Source organism: Somniosus microcephalus, chromosome 5, assembly GCF_052327205.1.
Source record: "Somniosus microcephalus isolate GS21.2 chromosome 5, FLI_Smic_1.0, whole genome shotgun sequence".
Classification (NCBI taxonomy): domain Eukaryota; kingdom Metazoa; phylum Chordata; class Chondrichthyes; order Squaliformes; family Somniosidae; genus Somniosus; species Somniosus microcephalus.
This window is the reverse complement of record NC_140991.1, coordinates 299,218,411-299,235,594: the sequence shown is the minus strand read 5'-3', so window position 1 is coordinate 299,235,594 and position 17,184 is coordinate 299,218,411. Positions and strand designations below refer to the sequence as shown.

Genomic DNA, 17,184 nt, shown 5'->3' with positions numbered 1-17,184 from the left:
TGCAATAGGTTGCCAGTAGTCATATTTTTGCAGAAGAACGGCTCCGAGCCCACTCTGTGATGCATCTGATGATATCTTGATGGGTCTCGCTGGGTCATAAAACCTCAGAACTGGTTCCTCTGTGAGCAGTTTCTTTAGATCGCTCCATGACTTCTCATGCTCATGATTCCATTCCCATTCTATGTTCTTTTCAGTTAGTCTTCTCAGTGGCGCCATCTTTTCTGAGAGGTTGGATATGAATTTACCCATGTAGTTGATCATTCCATTAAACCTCTGCACGTCCTTTTTGCATTGTGGCTTTGGCATATTCTCAATGGCGGACACCTTTCTGGGATCTGGTCTGATGCCCTCACTGCTAAGGATATCTCCCACGAATGTCAGTTCTGTCACCCCGAGCTGGCATTTCTCTCTATTCAGGTTTGTTTTCCTTGTTGCTTCCAGCACTTTTTTCAGTCTCTCGTCATGCTCAGTTCTCGTGGTTCCCCATACTATGATGTCATCCGTTGATGTATCAACTCCCTCCAGATGCGCTCAGACCATATGGATAGTTTTGTGATACACTTCAGGAGCTGAGGCAATGCCAAATGGTAACCTTAGGAATCTGTCTCTGCCAAATGGACTGTTGAACGTGCACAGTCTTGAACTTGCTTCGTCCAGTTTCATCTGCCAAAATCCTGATGATGCATCTAACTTGCTGAAATACTTTGCATTTGCAAACTGTGACATGATTTCCTCACGTGTAGGAAGCTTGAAGTGCTCTCTCTTTATTGCTCTGTTTAGATCTCTTGGATCCAGGCAAATTCTGAACTTTCCATTCTTTTTGTCCACAACGACGAGGGAACTCACCCACTCAGTTGGCTCATCTATCTTCTGAATCACGTTCAGGCTTTCCATCCTGTCCAACTCTGCCTTCAGTTGCTTTTGAAGAGCAAACGGAACTTTTCTGCATGGATATATGACCGTTGTCATACTTTTATCTACTCTGATCGTGTGTTCTCCTGGAAGGCAGCCTAGACCCTGAAATAGGTCGTTGTACTCTTTCATGAGTTCATCATAGACTGTCTCTCCTTCGCTTTCCACAACGAGGACTCTCTTTACCAGGTTCAGTCTCTCACAGGCTTTTAAACCTAGTATGGCTTGCACATCCTTTGGCACCACGATTAATGCTAATGTGTGCTCTCTGTCCTTGTGTGTCACTTTGACTGCATCTTCCTTTCACTGGTATATCAGTACCTGAGTATCCTGTCACTTTCACTTTTATTCCATGTATCTTTGGTCTGGGTCTAATTTTCTTAAAATCAGTCTCTGATATCACATTAACTTGTGCTCCAGTATCCAATTTAAATGGAATGTGTATGTCATTCACTTTTAGTGTCAACATCCAGTCTCTTTTTTTCTTCTTTGTTTTCAGACACAACATCCACATAGAACTCTATCTCGCTTTCATTTACTGCATGGACCTTGCTTTGTTGCACTTGGTTCTTGCAGCAACGGGCATAATGGTTGTTTTTGTTGCAACTATTGCATGTTTTACCATATGCTGGACACTTTTTTGGTGGATGCTGTGTACCGCATCGACTACATGACTTTCAGTTGCCCCTTTCATTTTTGTTCGCTGGCCACGCCTCTTTTTTCACATTGGCGCTCTTTTTGTTAAACGGTTTGTGTCCGTTCATACTCACTGCATCCACGTTGCAGCTACTGTCACTGAACAGCTCTTTTGCCTGCGACTTCACAGTCTCTGTAGCCCTACACAGTGCTATGGCTTTTCCCAGGTCTAGATCTTGCTCTCTTAGCAGTCTTTCCCTTAGACCATTATCTGGAATACCACACACCAGTCTGTCTTTTATCAGCGAGTCTGTCAGTCCCCCAAATTCACATGTTTTGCTTCGGTTTCTCAGTTCAGTCACATACTGATCAATAGTCTCTCCCGTTTTCTGTACACATGTGAAAAATCTGTGCCTCTCAAACGTCACGTTACGTTTAGGTATGCAGTAGGCCTCAAACTGTTGCATTATTTTATCTAGTTTCATTTTGTCTCCATCAGCAGTGAATGTGAAGTTATTATACACCTCCAGCGCTTCATCACCCACGACATGTAAGAACACTGACGATTTCTTTTTATCACTTTTCTCGTCCGCTCCGATTGCCGCTATATACAACTCCAAACGTTGTTTGAATCTCCTCCAATTTTCAGCCACATTACCTGTCAACTGTAGCTTCGGTGGGTGTAAACCTTCCATTTTTTCACTTCGTTAGCTATTCTTCAAAGGTAAGTAACGATGTTCTCTTTTGGCTTGCTAATATGTGGAGAGCTGATTTAACTTCAGATTTTTCCTCTTCATCTCTTTCAATCACTTCTGACACCATGTATTGATTTCTTTGTGGGTTCAATGACGAGACATTTATGAAAGAGAATGTCCTTTAATCTAAAGTTTGTTCAACTCTGGTTAACAGCCTTACAGGAGACACCATGCTAGAAATCCATCTAAAACAAAACCAAAACTAAACTGCTTGTCTCTGCCACATGCCCTTTGCTGATTAGGCATAAGTAATCAATCAGGCCAACATGCTGGTAAGGCATCATAATCAAACAGGCAACTACCATCACTATTTGCTGATATCATTACAAATGGCTTGCTAGGCCATTTCAGAGGATATAGTCATTCACGTACTGAGACTAACTTCATGTAGACCAGACCAGGTAGGGCTGGCAAGTTCTCGTCCCTAAAAGACATGAGTGAACTAGTTGGATTTTTTACAAAGGCAGCTTTCATGCTCATTTTTTTCCTCTGCTTTCATGCTCATTTTTTTCTGGTGCTAGCTCACAAATTGCATGTTGAAATGTTCAGTATTACCAATAATAAACTGAAATTCAAGTGTATCGACCCAATGCTAAATAAACAACTGACTTGAAGTGCTGTTGTTGGTGTCATTTATCAGCACTCTTGCTCAGAGGGCTAACTACATTGAAACCCTTTTTAAAATTGATGCTGTTCAACTATCCGTTCTAATTTTTAAAAACTCAATTTTGGTTTGATGTGTTTAATTTTGCAGATTGGTCAGGAGTTTACCAGCAATTAAACTGCATATAACTGGAGCTGCCATGGTTGCAACAGAAGCTGAATTTGATGAAGCAAAGGATAAGTTGAAGACTTTAAAGAAAGACCCTGGAAATGAAGTAAAATTGCAGATATATGCATTGTTTAAACAGGTAATACATTTAAAATCGGAAAATCTAAGTCATGGTTAGGGGAAGAACCCGTTGTTTGAGAAAGCTCAACAATTTCAATTGAAGTTAGATGAATGGCTTTCGCACTAACCATCTGAATTTACCTTTATATAATTTACCTTTGTATCCTAAAGAACTGACACAACGGGGGGCACGGTGGCATAGTGGTTAGCACTGTTGCCTCACAGCGCCAGGGACCCGGGTTCGAATCCGGCCTCGGGTGACTGTCTGTGTGGAGTTTGCACATTCTCCCTGTGTCTGCGTGGGTTTCCTCCGGGTGCTCCGGTTTCCTCCCACAGTCCAAAGATGTGCAGGTTAGGTTGATTTGGCTATGATAAATTGACCCTTAGTGTTAGGGGATTAAATACGTGGGGTTACGGGGATAGGGTGGGATATGTGTCGGTGCAGGCTCGATGGGCCGAAATGGCCTCTATCTGCACTGTAGATTCTGTGATTCTGTGAACTGGTGGATTCACATAATGTAAAGCATACAAGAAAGAAATGAAACTGAAACAAAAGTGGGATTAGGAGGATTGTTCTGCAGATGTCTGAGCAGGAGAGGTCAAGGTCTGAGTTGGCAGAGTATGTAATGGTGTTTTTTTTGGCGGGGCGGGGTTTCCATTTCATCTTGTCTATGTTACAGTTTGAGTGGATCATCCATTCTGGTACTTTCGCTTCAATTGCAAAATCTTCAAGAGGCTGCTGCACCCATTTCTTTTCAAAATAATGCTAGCCAGTTCCCAATTCTAGGAGGATAGTGATCCCTCTTTCTCATTCCTGTGAATGTCAAAATCTGTAAATCTTACAGCAAAAATGAAGACTATTTAACAAGAAAAAATATATAATTTTTTCCACTATTTTCTGTCTTTTTCTTCTCTAAGTGTTGGCTTCTTGCTGTAGTATGTTTCCATGGTGCTGGTGCCCTCTGGTACTGTACCATACCCAGAGGCCTTTCATCATATGTAGAACTTGGCATTTTTGATTTTTATCTCTTTTCTTTCTGAAGAAAATGTCATTTTTATCATGGTATTACAGTACTTTATTTACTCAATTTTCCCCAATATTCTCCTGAATTCTTTTATATTGCACAATTAATTGTCTGACTTCTTGGTATTTGGAAGAGGGCACAGTAGTGTAGCGGTTAGTTACTGGACTGGTAATCTAGGGGCCTGGACTAATAATCCAAACGTTCGTTCAAATTCCACCGTGGCAGTTTGAGAATTTGAAATGCATGGCTGTGATTCTATGCTATGCAAGATTTCTTCCCAAGTTATCCTAATGCTATGATATGATGTCTGGATCCTAACCTATTCCACCAGTATGGTCTTTCCATTTCCCATTATGTTTGACCTGTAGGTTTACCTTTAACATGGCAATATTAGTCAGTTGTGGTGAATTTAAGGGAAATTAAGTCAAAGTGGAAGTGTTTTCAATATAGATTACTCTACACAAACTTTTAAGATTGTATCTGTAGGAAGTAATTTCAGTTTAGTGATTTAAATTTTCTGTCCGATGGAGATTTGCCATTTTGGCTGGCCTCTTTCTGCTCAAGCGCCCTGTTGACATGGTTGGTCGTGGCTATGGAACTTTAATTCAGTAGTCTGGAAATTGGCATTACAGATAGACCTATATTTAGATGGCAGAGCCTTCATAACTAGGGCTGAGTACGTTGCCATATCAGTATTTCTTGGTTCTGGTGCCTCATCATTGGCACCCTGTCTAATCTACAGTATTGACGTCTGAATTACATTTCATGGTGTACAGATCCCTACTCAGGGTTTATATACAGGTGTGGTCACTGCCGGTACTACAGTATACAGGAGCTGTAAAAAGTAGTTCTCCCCTTAAAGGTACATACACTACAATTCCTCCCCTTTTAGATTAACAGTACCATAACATTCATTTAACAATTAAATATCAACTAATTACAATTAACGCTTTTAACATGCAACATTAACTGAAAATAGTCTGATGTAAGAAAAAGGAGACTTACCATCAAGTAACTTTAAAGTAAGCTTTAAGTAACTTATAAACACACTATATACACAAGAGAGGTCTTTACCATGCCTCTGGTAGAAGCCTCTTACAATACTGAACAGACCAGTATTTATACCAGTCCAACAGGAAGTGACATATGACAGGAAGTGAGGTATGTACACAGTTCATCGTTCACAGGAAGTGATGACATAACTTCCCGGAAGTTATCATTTTTATCACATTCTTCCCTCCTGCAGGATTAGGAGGCTGTGGTCTACCTTTTGGTCCGCAGCCGCCGAACAAGGAAGAGTCGCACCCGTTTGGATTCCTGTCGTAGAGGGTCGCTGGTCCGCTTACATGCGGTTGGCCATTGGTCAGAGTCTGTGTGGCCTGGATTGCCCTGTGAAGGGTTGGGGAGATCATGGCTTCGAGTACGAGCCCCAATAGGTTCAAAGTCGGACTGCCTCTGTTCAGAGGGAGGTGCAGAGCTGGTCTGTGGCGGATCAGTACTTTCATGCGCGGTACTGGGAGGGTCGCAACCTTGAGCACGGGGTTCTACCGGCACCAAGCTAGTTGGTGTCCGATCAGGATCCTGGAGAGGGGTACCCGATAGGTCCCAAGAGTTACCTGGTGAAATGCCACCACCCGATGTCCCACTAGGTCCTGGTGGGCAGGGAGCCAGATCCCGTAATGATACGGTAGATTCTCGGCCGTCGGAATATCGTATGTTTGCATAGGTGGGGTTGGCATCGGTTAGTTCGACCTCGTCTACAAGAGGGTCATTTTTAGACGTCCGAACGTATCTTCGGAGTAATACAGGTCCAGGAGTAGTTAGCCATGACGGGAGTGATGTCCCATGAGATGAGCGACGCTGGAATCCAAAGAACCGCTCATGAGGTGTAGTATTTGTGGCTGTAGAAAGCAGGGACCGTATAGAGTGCAATGCATCCGGAAGCACTGTTTCCCATTGCTGGTCTGGTAGGCCCCGAGATCTTAAAGCGAGACGTACGGAATTCCAGATGATACCGTTATACCTCTCTACCTGCCCATTTCCGATGGGATGGTATGGTGTTGTTTTGCTTGTAGCAATTCCCCGTTCTGAGAGGTAGTCCTTGAGTTCCCTCGACATAAAGGATGGACCCCGATCTGAGTGAATATAAGCCGGCATGCCACAGAGAGAAAATACCTGCTCAAGGCAGCAGATTACTGTGGACGCCAGCATATTGGAGCAGGGGAAGGTAAACGGAAAACGTGAATATTCGTCGATCATGGTGAGCAAATATGTGTTCCGAGTTGAAGAGGGCACTGGGCCCTTAAAATCGATGCTAAGTCGTTGCATCGGTTGGGTTGCATGTATGAGTATACCATCTGAGGGGCGGAAGAACTGAGGTTTTAATTCCGCACAAAGCCGGCATTCTGAGCATATTTTCTTTACATCTCCAGTGGAAAAAGGGAGATTCCGTGATCGTACGAAATGTAGCATGCGCGTAACGCCAGGATGACACAAACCATTGTGGACATCCATGAGAGTGGAGGATGACATAGTGGAGCAGAATGCCCGTGTGAGGGTGTCCGGGGCCACATTCTCCTTGCCAGGCCGATAGAGAATGGTATAACCAAAAGAGGCCAGTTCCATCCTCCAAAGTTGTATTTTATTATTCTTAATTTTGTTTCGTTTTCGATTATCGAGCATGAAGGCAACTGATCGTTGGTCCGTGATCAATGTAAAGTGCTGGCGAGCTAGAAAATGGTTCCACTTCCGTACTGCCTCTATGATGGCTGTGGCTTCTTTCTCAACCGGAGGATAATGTAGCTCGGCACCTTGTAAGGTCCTGGACATAAATGCTACAGGACGACCTTCCTGATTCAGAGTAGCCGAGATCGCCACCTCCGAGGCATCACATTCAACCACGAAAGGGAGATTCTCATCAATGGAGTGAAGAGCCGCTTTCTCCAACTGTTTTTTGAGAAGGTTAAAGGCTGCAACAGCCGCTGTTCCCAGTGGAAATGATCTAGCATGCAGCAAGGGTTGGATTTTGTCCGAAAAATGAGGAATCCATTTAGCGTAGTATGCAAACAGACCGAGAGCCCGACGTAAAGAAGCCGGATTCTTAGGTGACGGGAGCTCTTGGAGCGGGCGAAGTCTTTCTGGGTCTGGCTTAATGATACCATTGCCTACGCAGTAGCCAAGGATGTTGATGGTCGGTTGCGACTCAACAGATTTGGAATCATTCAGGGTCAAATTACGGCGATGGAGGGCATCCCGAAATTTTTGGAGGTTGGAGTCGTGTTCCTGTTGATCGTGACCTGCAATGGTAATGTTATCAAGATAGGGAAAAGTGTCCCTTAGGTTTTCCTGCTTAACCAGGCCATCCATTGCCCGTTGAAAGACAGCCACTCCATTAGTAACCCCGAATGGGAGGCGACGAAATTGGTACAGCCGTCCATTAGCCTCAAAGGCTGTGTACTGCTTATCTGAGACCTTCAAAGGTAACTGATGATAGGCACTTTTAAAATCGTAAGTTGAGAACACTTTGTATTCGGCCAGTTTATTAACCATATCATCAATGCGTGGCAATGGGTAGGCGTCCAAGTCGGTATATTGATTGATGGTTTGCGAATAATCGATGCATAGTCGCTGTTTGTGAGGTTTTAGAGGGTTCTTGACAATGACGACTTGAGCCCGCCAGGGCGACGAACATGGTTCAATGATATCCTCTGCTAGAAGTCGAGAGATTTCAGCCGCAATAAAAGATTGGTCTTCCTGATTAAAGCGCCGCGATTTCGTTATTATCGGTTGGCATTGAGGCGGAATACTGGCAAATAATGAGGGTTCATCAAGTGAAGCTGCTGATAATGCACAAAATGGTAATTTAGATGGTATATTAGAAATAGTAAGTCCGGGTTTGGATCCACCAAACTCAATGGTGAGTTTCTTATGCTGTTTTTGGAAGTCCAGCCCTAAGAGGAGATCACTACATAAGTCTTTGAGCACCGAAAGTCGGGTGGAGGGATACATACGACCATGAAGTGTCATATCAACAACACAAAAGCCGGAGATTCTGGTATTAAGTGATGACTGGGCCATCGCAATTGCCTGGTCCGATGGGAAGACATGTAGTTTCAATTTCGCAACAATCTGTTCCTTAATGAAACTATCAGTACTTCCTGAGTCAATTAAGGCATCTAAGGTATGCCCTTTAATTGAAATTTTTGTGGCTGCCTGAGACAGGTTCTGTGGGCAAGCAGCTGTAATTGGTGTCGTTGCACAGAGAGTGGCTAAAACTCTCGGTGTGCTTCTTTGGGAGAGAGCTCGAGAGGAAGCTTGATAGGTCCTAGCTGGAGCCTCTTGATAGGCCCTAATTGGGGCAGTTCGGTAGGCCTTAGCTGGATTGGCCCTCGTAGAGGCCCTTGATAGGCAAACTTTAGCAAAGTGTCCTTTTTTCCCGCAATAACTGCAGATTGCATTGCGAGCAGGGCAGGTTTTCCTAGGGTGAAAAGCATCTCCACAAAAGAAGCATTCCTTCCTAGATTGCCAAGAGGCTGCTAAAGTGGGGTCGTCCTCCTCTTCTTCATCAGAATTATCAGAATTAGATTCCCCCATGATAGGGTTCACCTGAGACCGCTTGAATTGTCTGGTTGCAGCTACAGCAGCAGATCGAGATCTGGGCAGCTGATAGAGGTCTGCATTTCTCTTTGCCAAATCCAGTGAACAAGCTAGGTCAAAAGCTTTTTGTAGCTCAAGTGCTTTACTTTCTAGTAGACGCTGGCGTATAAATGGAGAGGCAATCCCGCAGATGAAAGCATCACGAATCATTTCTTGGCGGTACAGCTCAGCTGAGGCTGCCTGAAAGTTACAATCTACGCTGAGCCTGCGAAGTTCTTGCAGGAATTCGTCAATTGATTCCCCTGGCCCTTGTCGGGCTGTGGCCAGTAGATGTCTAGCATAGACCTCATTTGGGGTCTTCGCATACAGTTTCTTAAGTGCCCGAATCACCTCTTCGTAATTATCCCAGTCATCAACATATTCGAACACTTTTGGGGTCACATAATTGACAAGTATCTTCAATTTAGCAGGAGCATCCGCTTTACATTCACCCAGAAAATTCTCAAAAGTACGATACCAATGCTTCCATACCCTGCCAGCTGCTGGTGTATTCGGGTCCAAGTCCAGACGAATAGGTCTAAGGATTTTCTCCATGATGGGTGGTTCCCTGGACCCTTAACTTCCGAGTTTGTCTGAAGGTCTAGTATTTGTCAGTGTAAATACTAAGTTACTTAAATTGATGTAAGAAAAAGGAGACTCACCATCAAGTAACTTTAAAGTAAGCTTTAAGTAACTTATAAACACACTATATACACAAGAGAGGTCTTTACCATGCCTCTGGTAGAAGCCTCTTACAATACTGAACAGACCAGTATTTATACCAGTCCAACAGGAAGTGACATATGACAGGAAGTGAGGTATGTACACAGTTCATAGTTCACAGGAAGTGATGACATAACTTCCCGGAAGTTATCATTTTTATCACATAGTCTATTTATAAATTCAGTCTTTGGGGAGGCTTCCTGATCCTTTCTGGATAGCGCCTTTCCTGAGTGTCTTGCTCTTGGTGCTGAGGCGATTCTGGCCCCCTGTCGTCAGTTGGTTCATCAGCTTCCGATGCTACTGTTTCTGGGGTAGATGCTACCGGTATGTCGGGTTCATCACCAGGTACGTATGGGCGAGACATAGGGTTGACTCGTTCCTGTGACTCTAGGATCTGGTCGACATGGCATCTCACAATGTTCTCCCTGACATCCACTGTGTACATTAGTGGCCCCTGCCGTGTGCATATCGTTCCTGGTTGCCATTTCTCTGTTTGGTAGTCGCAGGCCAAGACTGGTTGCCCTGCATTGAAGCTCCTTGTCTGCTTCTCATTGATGTGCTGGAATTGCTTATTCTCAACATCTCTTCGTACATTTGGTCTGAGCAAATCCATACGAGATCTCAACCTTCGGTTAAAGAACATCATGGCCGGGGTCTGGTTGGTAACTGCATGTGTCGCATTTCTGTAGGCTAACAGGAAATTGTCCACTTTATGCTGCAGTGGAATGTCGTCATTGCACATGGCCCTTACTGCTTTCTTAAAGGTTTGTATGAACCTCTCAGCCAATCCATTTGTGGCTGGATGATACGGGGCGGATGTGTAATGCTTTACCCCATTCCTCTTCATAAATCTTCGAAACTCCTCGGACACAAACTGTGGTCCGTTATCAGAGCAAACCTGCTCTGGCAAGCCGTTCCTGGCAAATATGGTCTGTAGGACTGCAATAGTTTTCTCCGTGGTGGTGGAGGACATTTTGATCACCTCAGGCCATTTCGAGTGCGCATCCACGGCTATTAAAAGCATTGAGTCCATGAATGGACCAGCAAAATCAATATGCACCCGTTGCCATGGAGATGAGGGCCACTCCCATGGGTGTGGAGGGGCATGTGGTGGTGCATTTTGGACCTTCTGGCATCCTGAGCAGCTCTTTGTCAGGTCCTCGATTTGCTGATCGATCCCCGGCCACCACACATAAGCCCTAGCAAGGCTTTTCATTTTCACCCCTCCCAGATGGCCTTCGTGAAGCTCATTGAGCACTCTCTCCCTTAACTTGGGTGGAATTACCACTCGGGATCCACACATCACTGTCCCCTGGCATACTGACAGCTGTTCTCTTCTGGATGAGAATGCTGGCAACAGTGAGTCGCCATGTGTTGGCCATCCCTTCACCTTCAAGTCATATACCCGAGACAGTGTCGGGTCATTTCGGGTCTCCTTCTCTATCTCAGCGTTAGTTACAGACAAGCGTTCAATTATAGTCGAATGAAATATTTCGACAGGGTCCACTGCTGGTGCTTCCTCGGCAGTGGCAGGCGTGATAGCCCATCAGCGTTTCCATGCTGTTTCGTGCCCTTATACTCGATTTCATATTGGTTCGCCCCTAGAAAAAGTGACCATCTTTGTAGTGGTTGCGCAGTCATCACCGGAACGCCCTTCTTTGGATTAAAGATGGAGACAAGTGGTTGGTGGTCAGTCAGCAAGGTGAACTTCTGCCTGTGCAGATAGTGGTTGAACTTTTTCACTCCCCACACTCGGCTGAGGGCCTCCCTGTCAATCTGGGCGTAGTTACGCTTGGCTGAGGTTAGTGATCGTGACGCAAAGGCTACTGGCCTCTCCGAGCCGTCTGGGAATTTGTGCGACAGCACCGCTCCAATGCCATAGGGTGATGCATCACACGCCAACCGAATTGGTAGTGCTGGGTTGAAATGAGCCAACACCTCTTTTGATGCGATCAATGCTTTGCTCTTCTGGAAAGCTCGTTTACATTCGTCATTCCACTTCCATGGTACCCCCGTTTGCAGTAGGGTATTCAGTGGGTGTAGTATTGTAGACAAATTTGACAAGAACTTATGGTAGTAGTTCACCAGCCCGAGGAACGACCTCAGTTGTGACACATTTTCCGGTGCTGGAGCCTTGACTACTGCCTCAATCTTTTCAGGGGACTTATGTAACCCCTCTTCATCAATAACGTGGCCACAATACGAGATCTGCTTCTGGAAAAACTCGCATTTGTGGCGATTAGCTCGGAGCCCATATTCCTTCAATCTGGTGAGCACCTGCTCCAGGTTGGCGAGGTGATCACTGTCATTTTCGCCCGTGACCAGGATGTCGTCCAAATAACACTGGGTCCCTGGAATCCCTTGCAGGACTTGATCCATTGCCCTTTGCCAAATAGCCAGAGCTGATGCTACCCCAAACACCAGACGGTTGTATTGGTAGAGACCTTTATGAGTGTTGATCGTGAGGTACTGTTTCGAGGCTTCTTCTACCTCCGTTTGCAGGTACGCCTGGGCCAGATCAATCTTAGTGAAGCGTTTCCCTCCAGATAGCGAGGCGAAAATATCTTCAATCCGCGGAAGCGGATATTGTACCGTGTGAAGGACTGGGTTCACTGTCACCTTGAAGTCCCCACAGATGCGAACCACCTTTGGTTCCCCAGGCGTATTACTCAATGACCTCTTCATTACAGGAACGATGGGTGTAGCCCACTCGCTCCAGTCCACTTTGGACAGTACTCCTGAACGTTCCAAACCTTCCAGCTCTGCTTCGACGGCTGGGCGGATCGCATAAGGCATAAGTCTGGCCTTAAAAAAACAAAAACAAAAAAAAACAAAAACTTTGGGCTTGCAATTTCCTCTATTTTGATCGTCGCTGTTATGCCTTTTAGTGTTCCGAGTTCCTCCTGGAACACTTCTTGTGCGTCAGTTAGCATTTTTGACAGTCGTCCAGATGTGACGTCGTCATCCTTTTTGGCATCTACAGTCAGTGCTTGTATGGAATGCCAATCTAGCTGTATTTTCCGGATCCATTCACGTCCTAGTAGTGGTGGTCCTCCCTCTGGCAATACATATAGGTCCATTTTTGGTGTTTCTTTGCCGTTATATATAACGTTCACCCTTATTTTTCCTTTGGGGTAGACTTTTTGCCCCGTGTACGTCTTCAGGACGATCTCTGTATCTCTCAAGGGTATATGTGAGAATAGCCGCTTGTAGTCCCTTCGGTTTATGACTGTTAGGGCTGATCCTGTGTCCAATTCCATTTTCACTTGGACTGCGGCTATCTTGAGCGTGACCCAGATAGTTTGGTGATCCTCCGTTTTGATCACATTATGTAGTTTCAGACAACCCAGCTCCTTGCTTCCAGAGTCTGTATCCCTTTTCTGTTCGTCTGAACTACTCTCCGTCACCTTATGTACCTTCTTGTACTTCTCCTGTGGAGATTTCTTGCTGCTGGTTTTCTTTTCCGACCTGCAGACTCTTGCTATGTGTCCTACTTTTCCACACTGTCTGCACTCTTGGTCCTTGAACCAGCAATCCTTATGGTCGTATGTTGTTCTGTCGCAGCGATAGCACTTCACTGTTCCGTATGCCATTTCATTTGTGCCATATTCTTGCGGTCTGAGTTGTATCTCAGCCGCGCCCCGTGCTGCTGCTTCCTGTGATACTGCAATGCTGAAAGCCTTATCCAGCGTAAGATCCTTTTCTGATAGAAGCCGTTTCTGGGTTCCTTCACTTTGAAGCCCACACACGAACTTGTCCCTTAAAGTATCTGCTAGTCCCGTTCCAAACTGGCAGTGTTTCAATAGCTTGCGCAGTTCCGTTAAATAATCAGCATTACTTTCATCTTTATGCTGGTTCCTTTTGTGAAACTTAAATCTTTCTGCTATCAGCAGCGGTGTGGGGTTTAAGTGGTCCTGTAGGATTGACACTATGTTTTCAAAATTCTTTTCCGCTGGTTTCTCTGGGTTTACTAGGTTTTGCAGTAAGCCATCCATTTTTGCACCCATTGAATTCAACAATACCAGCGCTTTCTTGTCATCTGGCACCTCATTCGCCTTGCAGTATACTTCAGTGCGTTCGACATATGTCGTCCAATCTTCGACTTCATTGTCGAACGCTGTGATACTGCCACTCTTTGGCATTGTTGGGTGTGGTTAGACTGGCTCAAAATGGCGTCTCCCGCGCTCTCCCTTCTCCGCTCCGGCTCAAAATGGCGTCTCCCGCGCTCTCCCTTCTCCGCTGCGGCTCGGCCCTTCAACACCAGCTGCGCTCTGCGCGTTTTCCTGCGCGCCTCTCTCTCTCTGTGCCGCTGCTCGGCCCTTGAACACCGGCTACGCTCTGTGTGCTCTACCCTCTCTCTTCTCCCGTCGACGCCGCTCGGTCCTGAACACCGGCTGCGCCCTGTGCGCTCTACCCTCTCTCTTCTCCCGTCGACGTTGCTCAGCCTTTTCTGTGCCGTCGGTCGGCTCTAGCCGCCGCTGTCCGGGAAGGGTCTGCGCCGTACCTGCTGCCAGCCCGTTTAGCTGGACCACCGTGACTGGAGAACCAAGCCCAGCTCTCAACAGCCTCCCCTGCGATGCTCAAATCTCCGCTGGATGGTCGACGCCCGTGCTTCTAGACTCGGCCGCCTTCTTTCACTGTTCTCCAGGAGCGAATCCCTGGGAGGTGATGCAGAGTTGCAGGTAGGTTTGAATCGTCTCGTCGCCACTGTTAGATCCGTGTATCTTGATGTTGTATTTCCTTCAATAATGAGACAAGAGACTGCAGGGAACAATCAACAGGTGTTTATTGGATGAGGGTTACTCTTTTTTTTTATTAAAAAAAACTAACTGTGCAGATCCCTACTCAGGGTTTATATACAGGTGTGGTCACTGCCGGTACTACAGTATACAGGAGCTGTCAAAAGTAGTTCTCCCCTTAAAGGTACATACACTACAGTAGCAAGTTCCACAAGGCCAGCATTTATTTCCTAACCCTAGTGGCCCTGAGAAGGTGGTGGTAAGCTGCCACCTTGAACCACTACAGTCCATGTCGTGTAGGTACTCCCGCTGTTAGGTAGGGTAGGATTTTGATCCAGTGGTAATGAAGGAACGATGATATATTTCCAAGTCCGGTAAGTGACTTGGAGGGAACTTGGCGATGGTGGTTTTCCCATGTGCCAGCTGCCCATGTCCTTCTAGGTAGAGGTTGTGGGTTTGGGAGGTGCTGCCGAAGACGCCTTGGCGAATTGCTGCCGTGCATCTTGTAGATGGTGCACACTGCAGTCACGTGCCAGTGGCGAACGGAGTGAATATTTAAGGTGGTGAATGGGGTGCTGATAAAGCGGACTGCTTTGTCCTGGATGGTGTCGAGCTGCTTGAGTGTTGTTAGAACCGCACTCATCCAGGCAAGTGAAGAGTATTCCATCACACTCCTAATTTGTACCTTGTAGTGGTGGAAAGGCTTTGCGGAGTCGGGAGGTGAATCACTTACGGCAGAATACCCAGCCTTTGACCTACTCTTGTAGCCACAGTATTTGTGTGGCTGGTCCAGTTAAGTTACTGGACAGTGGCGGCCCCCAAGATATTGATGGGGCACTCGACAATGGTAATGCCGTTGAATGTCAAGGGGCGGTGGTTAGGCTCTCTTGTTGGGGATAGTCATTGCCTGGCACTTGTGTGCAATGAATGTTACTTGGTACTTATCAGCTCAAGCCTGAATGTTGTCCAGGTCTTGCTGCATGCAGACATGGACTGCTTCATTATCTGAGAGTGCGCGAATGGAACTGAACACTGCAATCATCAGCGAACATCCCCACTTCTGATCTTATGATGGAGGGAAGGTCATTGAAGCAGCTGAAGATGGTTGGGCCTGGGACACTGCCCTGAGGAACTCCTGCAGCGATGTCCTGGGGCGTGAGATGACTGGCCTCCAACAACATCAACCATCTTCCTTTGTGCTCGTTATGACTCCAGCTAGTGGAGCGTTTTCTCCTTGATCCCCATTGACTTCAGTTTTACAAAGGCTCCTTGATGCCACGCACGGTCAAATGCTGCCTTGATGCCAAGGGCAGTCACTCTTACCTCGCCTCTGGCATTCAGCTCATTTGTCCATGTTTGGACCAAGGCTGTAATGAGGTCTGAAGCTGAGTGGTCCTGGTGGAACCCAAACAGCGATTTGGTGAGCATGTGCCACTTGATAGCACTGTCGACAATACCTTCCATCACTTTGTTGATGATTGAGAGTGTCGGGGGTGGCGTGTGGCGCGTGCGCCCAGTCAGCTTCGCCTCTGACTGTCCCTTGAGCGGTTCGAATCGCTCCCGTTCCCCTGGGTTCTAGACACTGGACTTAGGTATAGGCGGCGATGCAGAAAATAGAGTAGACAAGTGGTTTGGTGTAAGAAAACCAAGATTTTATTAAAACTGAATAAAACACAGTCTTATGAGAAGTTACTGGTAGAAAATACAGGCAAATACAATAATTTATACTTATACAGGGAATGGGGAACACACGGCACATCGAGGGAAAAACAACTACATTAACAATCTCCTTATCCTTATCCCACCCCCTATACCTAACTAGATTAAGCTATGAGGGGCCAGGAATTCATGCTCACCAATCCAAAGCCTGTTGCTTTAACGTTGAGTTTTGAGGTTTGGTCTTCTGTCCTTTGGCGTACTCCGTCGCCACGTGGTCTCAGGGCGCGGTGCTGGAGTTGTTGCTGCGACACACCTTCCCTCTCCTCCGCTACCATCATCGTCTCGTCGTGATGGGTTCTCCTCCTCTTCTCCCTCGGGTGGTCGTCGGCGGTAACGTTGCGGTTGGCGGTCTTGACTGCTTATTCGATTTCATTACCCATTCTTTGAGCGCCGGTATATTCGTCGTGGGCATGGACACCCGCGTTTAATACCAGCTTATTCGCAGTGTTCAAATGCCAACTAATTCTCACTGTCCATACATATACTTTCTTCCCCAAGTGCCAGCTTATAACTAGGCGTTTGGTTTTTACCAATGCGTCTTTTGCTGCCCTTCTCTGCTCTTGTGGGTTTTACCTCCTCCTTCTTCGTCTTGTCTTGTCTCGTCTCGTTTTGTGGCCCGTGTGTCCTGTATGACTTTAAACTCGGGTCTCGCTCCCCTCCCGCGGTTGGTATGGATGTCCTTGGTTGTTACACAATGCGGGGAGCGAGAAGAGAACCTGCCACGAGGCCAGGGCACGAGTACGAGCGGCAGCAGCCCAAGACCAAACAAGAGGTCAGAGTCAAGAGAGCGATTGCTACTGATGGGCCTACAGTTATCCCCGTTCTTCCACTCCTTATCTGCGCGCCAAATCAGGTCAGTCCATTGTTTAACTTTTGGCGGGCTGTATTAAATGATTACAACCATTTACTTTAACTACTTTCGGAGTGGGTACCTCTGGGTCTAATGGCCCCGATGTCCTGGTTGCTTTGTCATGGATGAGACTTCATTGTCCTCATCCTACCTTAATGGCTACTGTGAGCTGTTATCGATTAAACATGCAGAGAGCTAATGGCCACAATTACAGGCCCATCTAGCTTGATTCGATTTGATTCAAATAAATGCGTATTCTGTGTTTAATTTGTCTGGCTGGCCTCCAAAGAGTCTCTGA

At 46.2% G+C, this 17,184-nt stretch overlaps 1 protein-coding gene across 3 annotated transcripts in view; it reads left to right on the top strand.

Moving 5' to 3' along the window:
- eci2 (enoyl-CoA delta isomerase 2) overlaps nt 1-17,184 on the top strand; it is a 223,367-nt gene that overhangs the window by 87,225 nt on the left and 118,958 nt on the right. For all 3 annotated transcript variants that reach the window (XM_085989230.1, XM_085989228.1, XM_085989229.1), the window contains exon 2: nt 3,058-3,214. In XM_085989230.1, the coding sequence (XP_085845356.1) occupies nt 3,058-3,214 (157 nt within the window). The remainder of the gene's footprint in view (nt 1-3,057; nt 3,215-17,184) is intronic.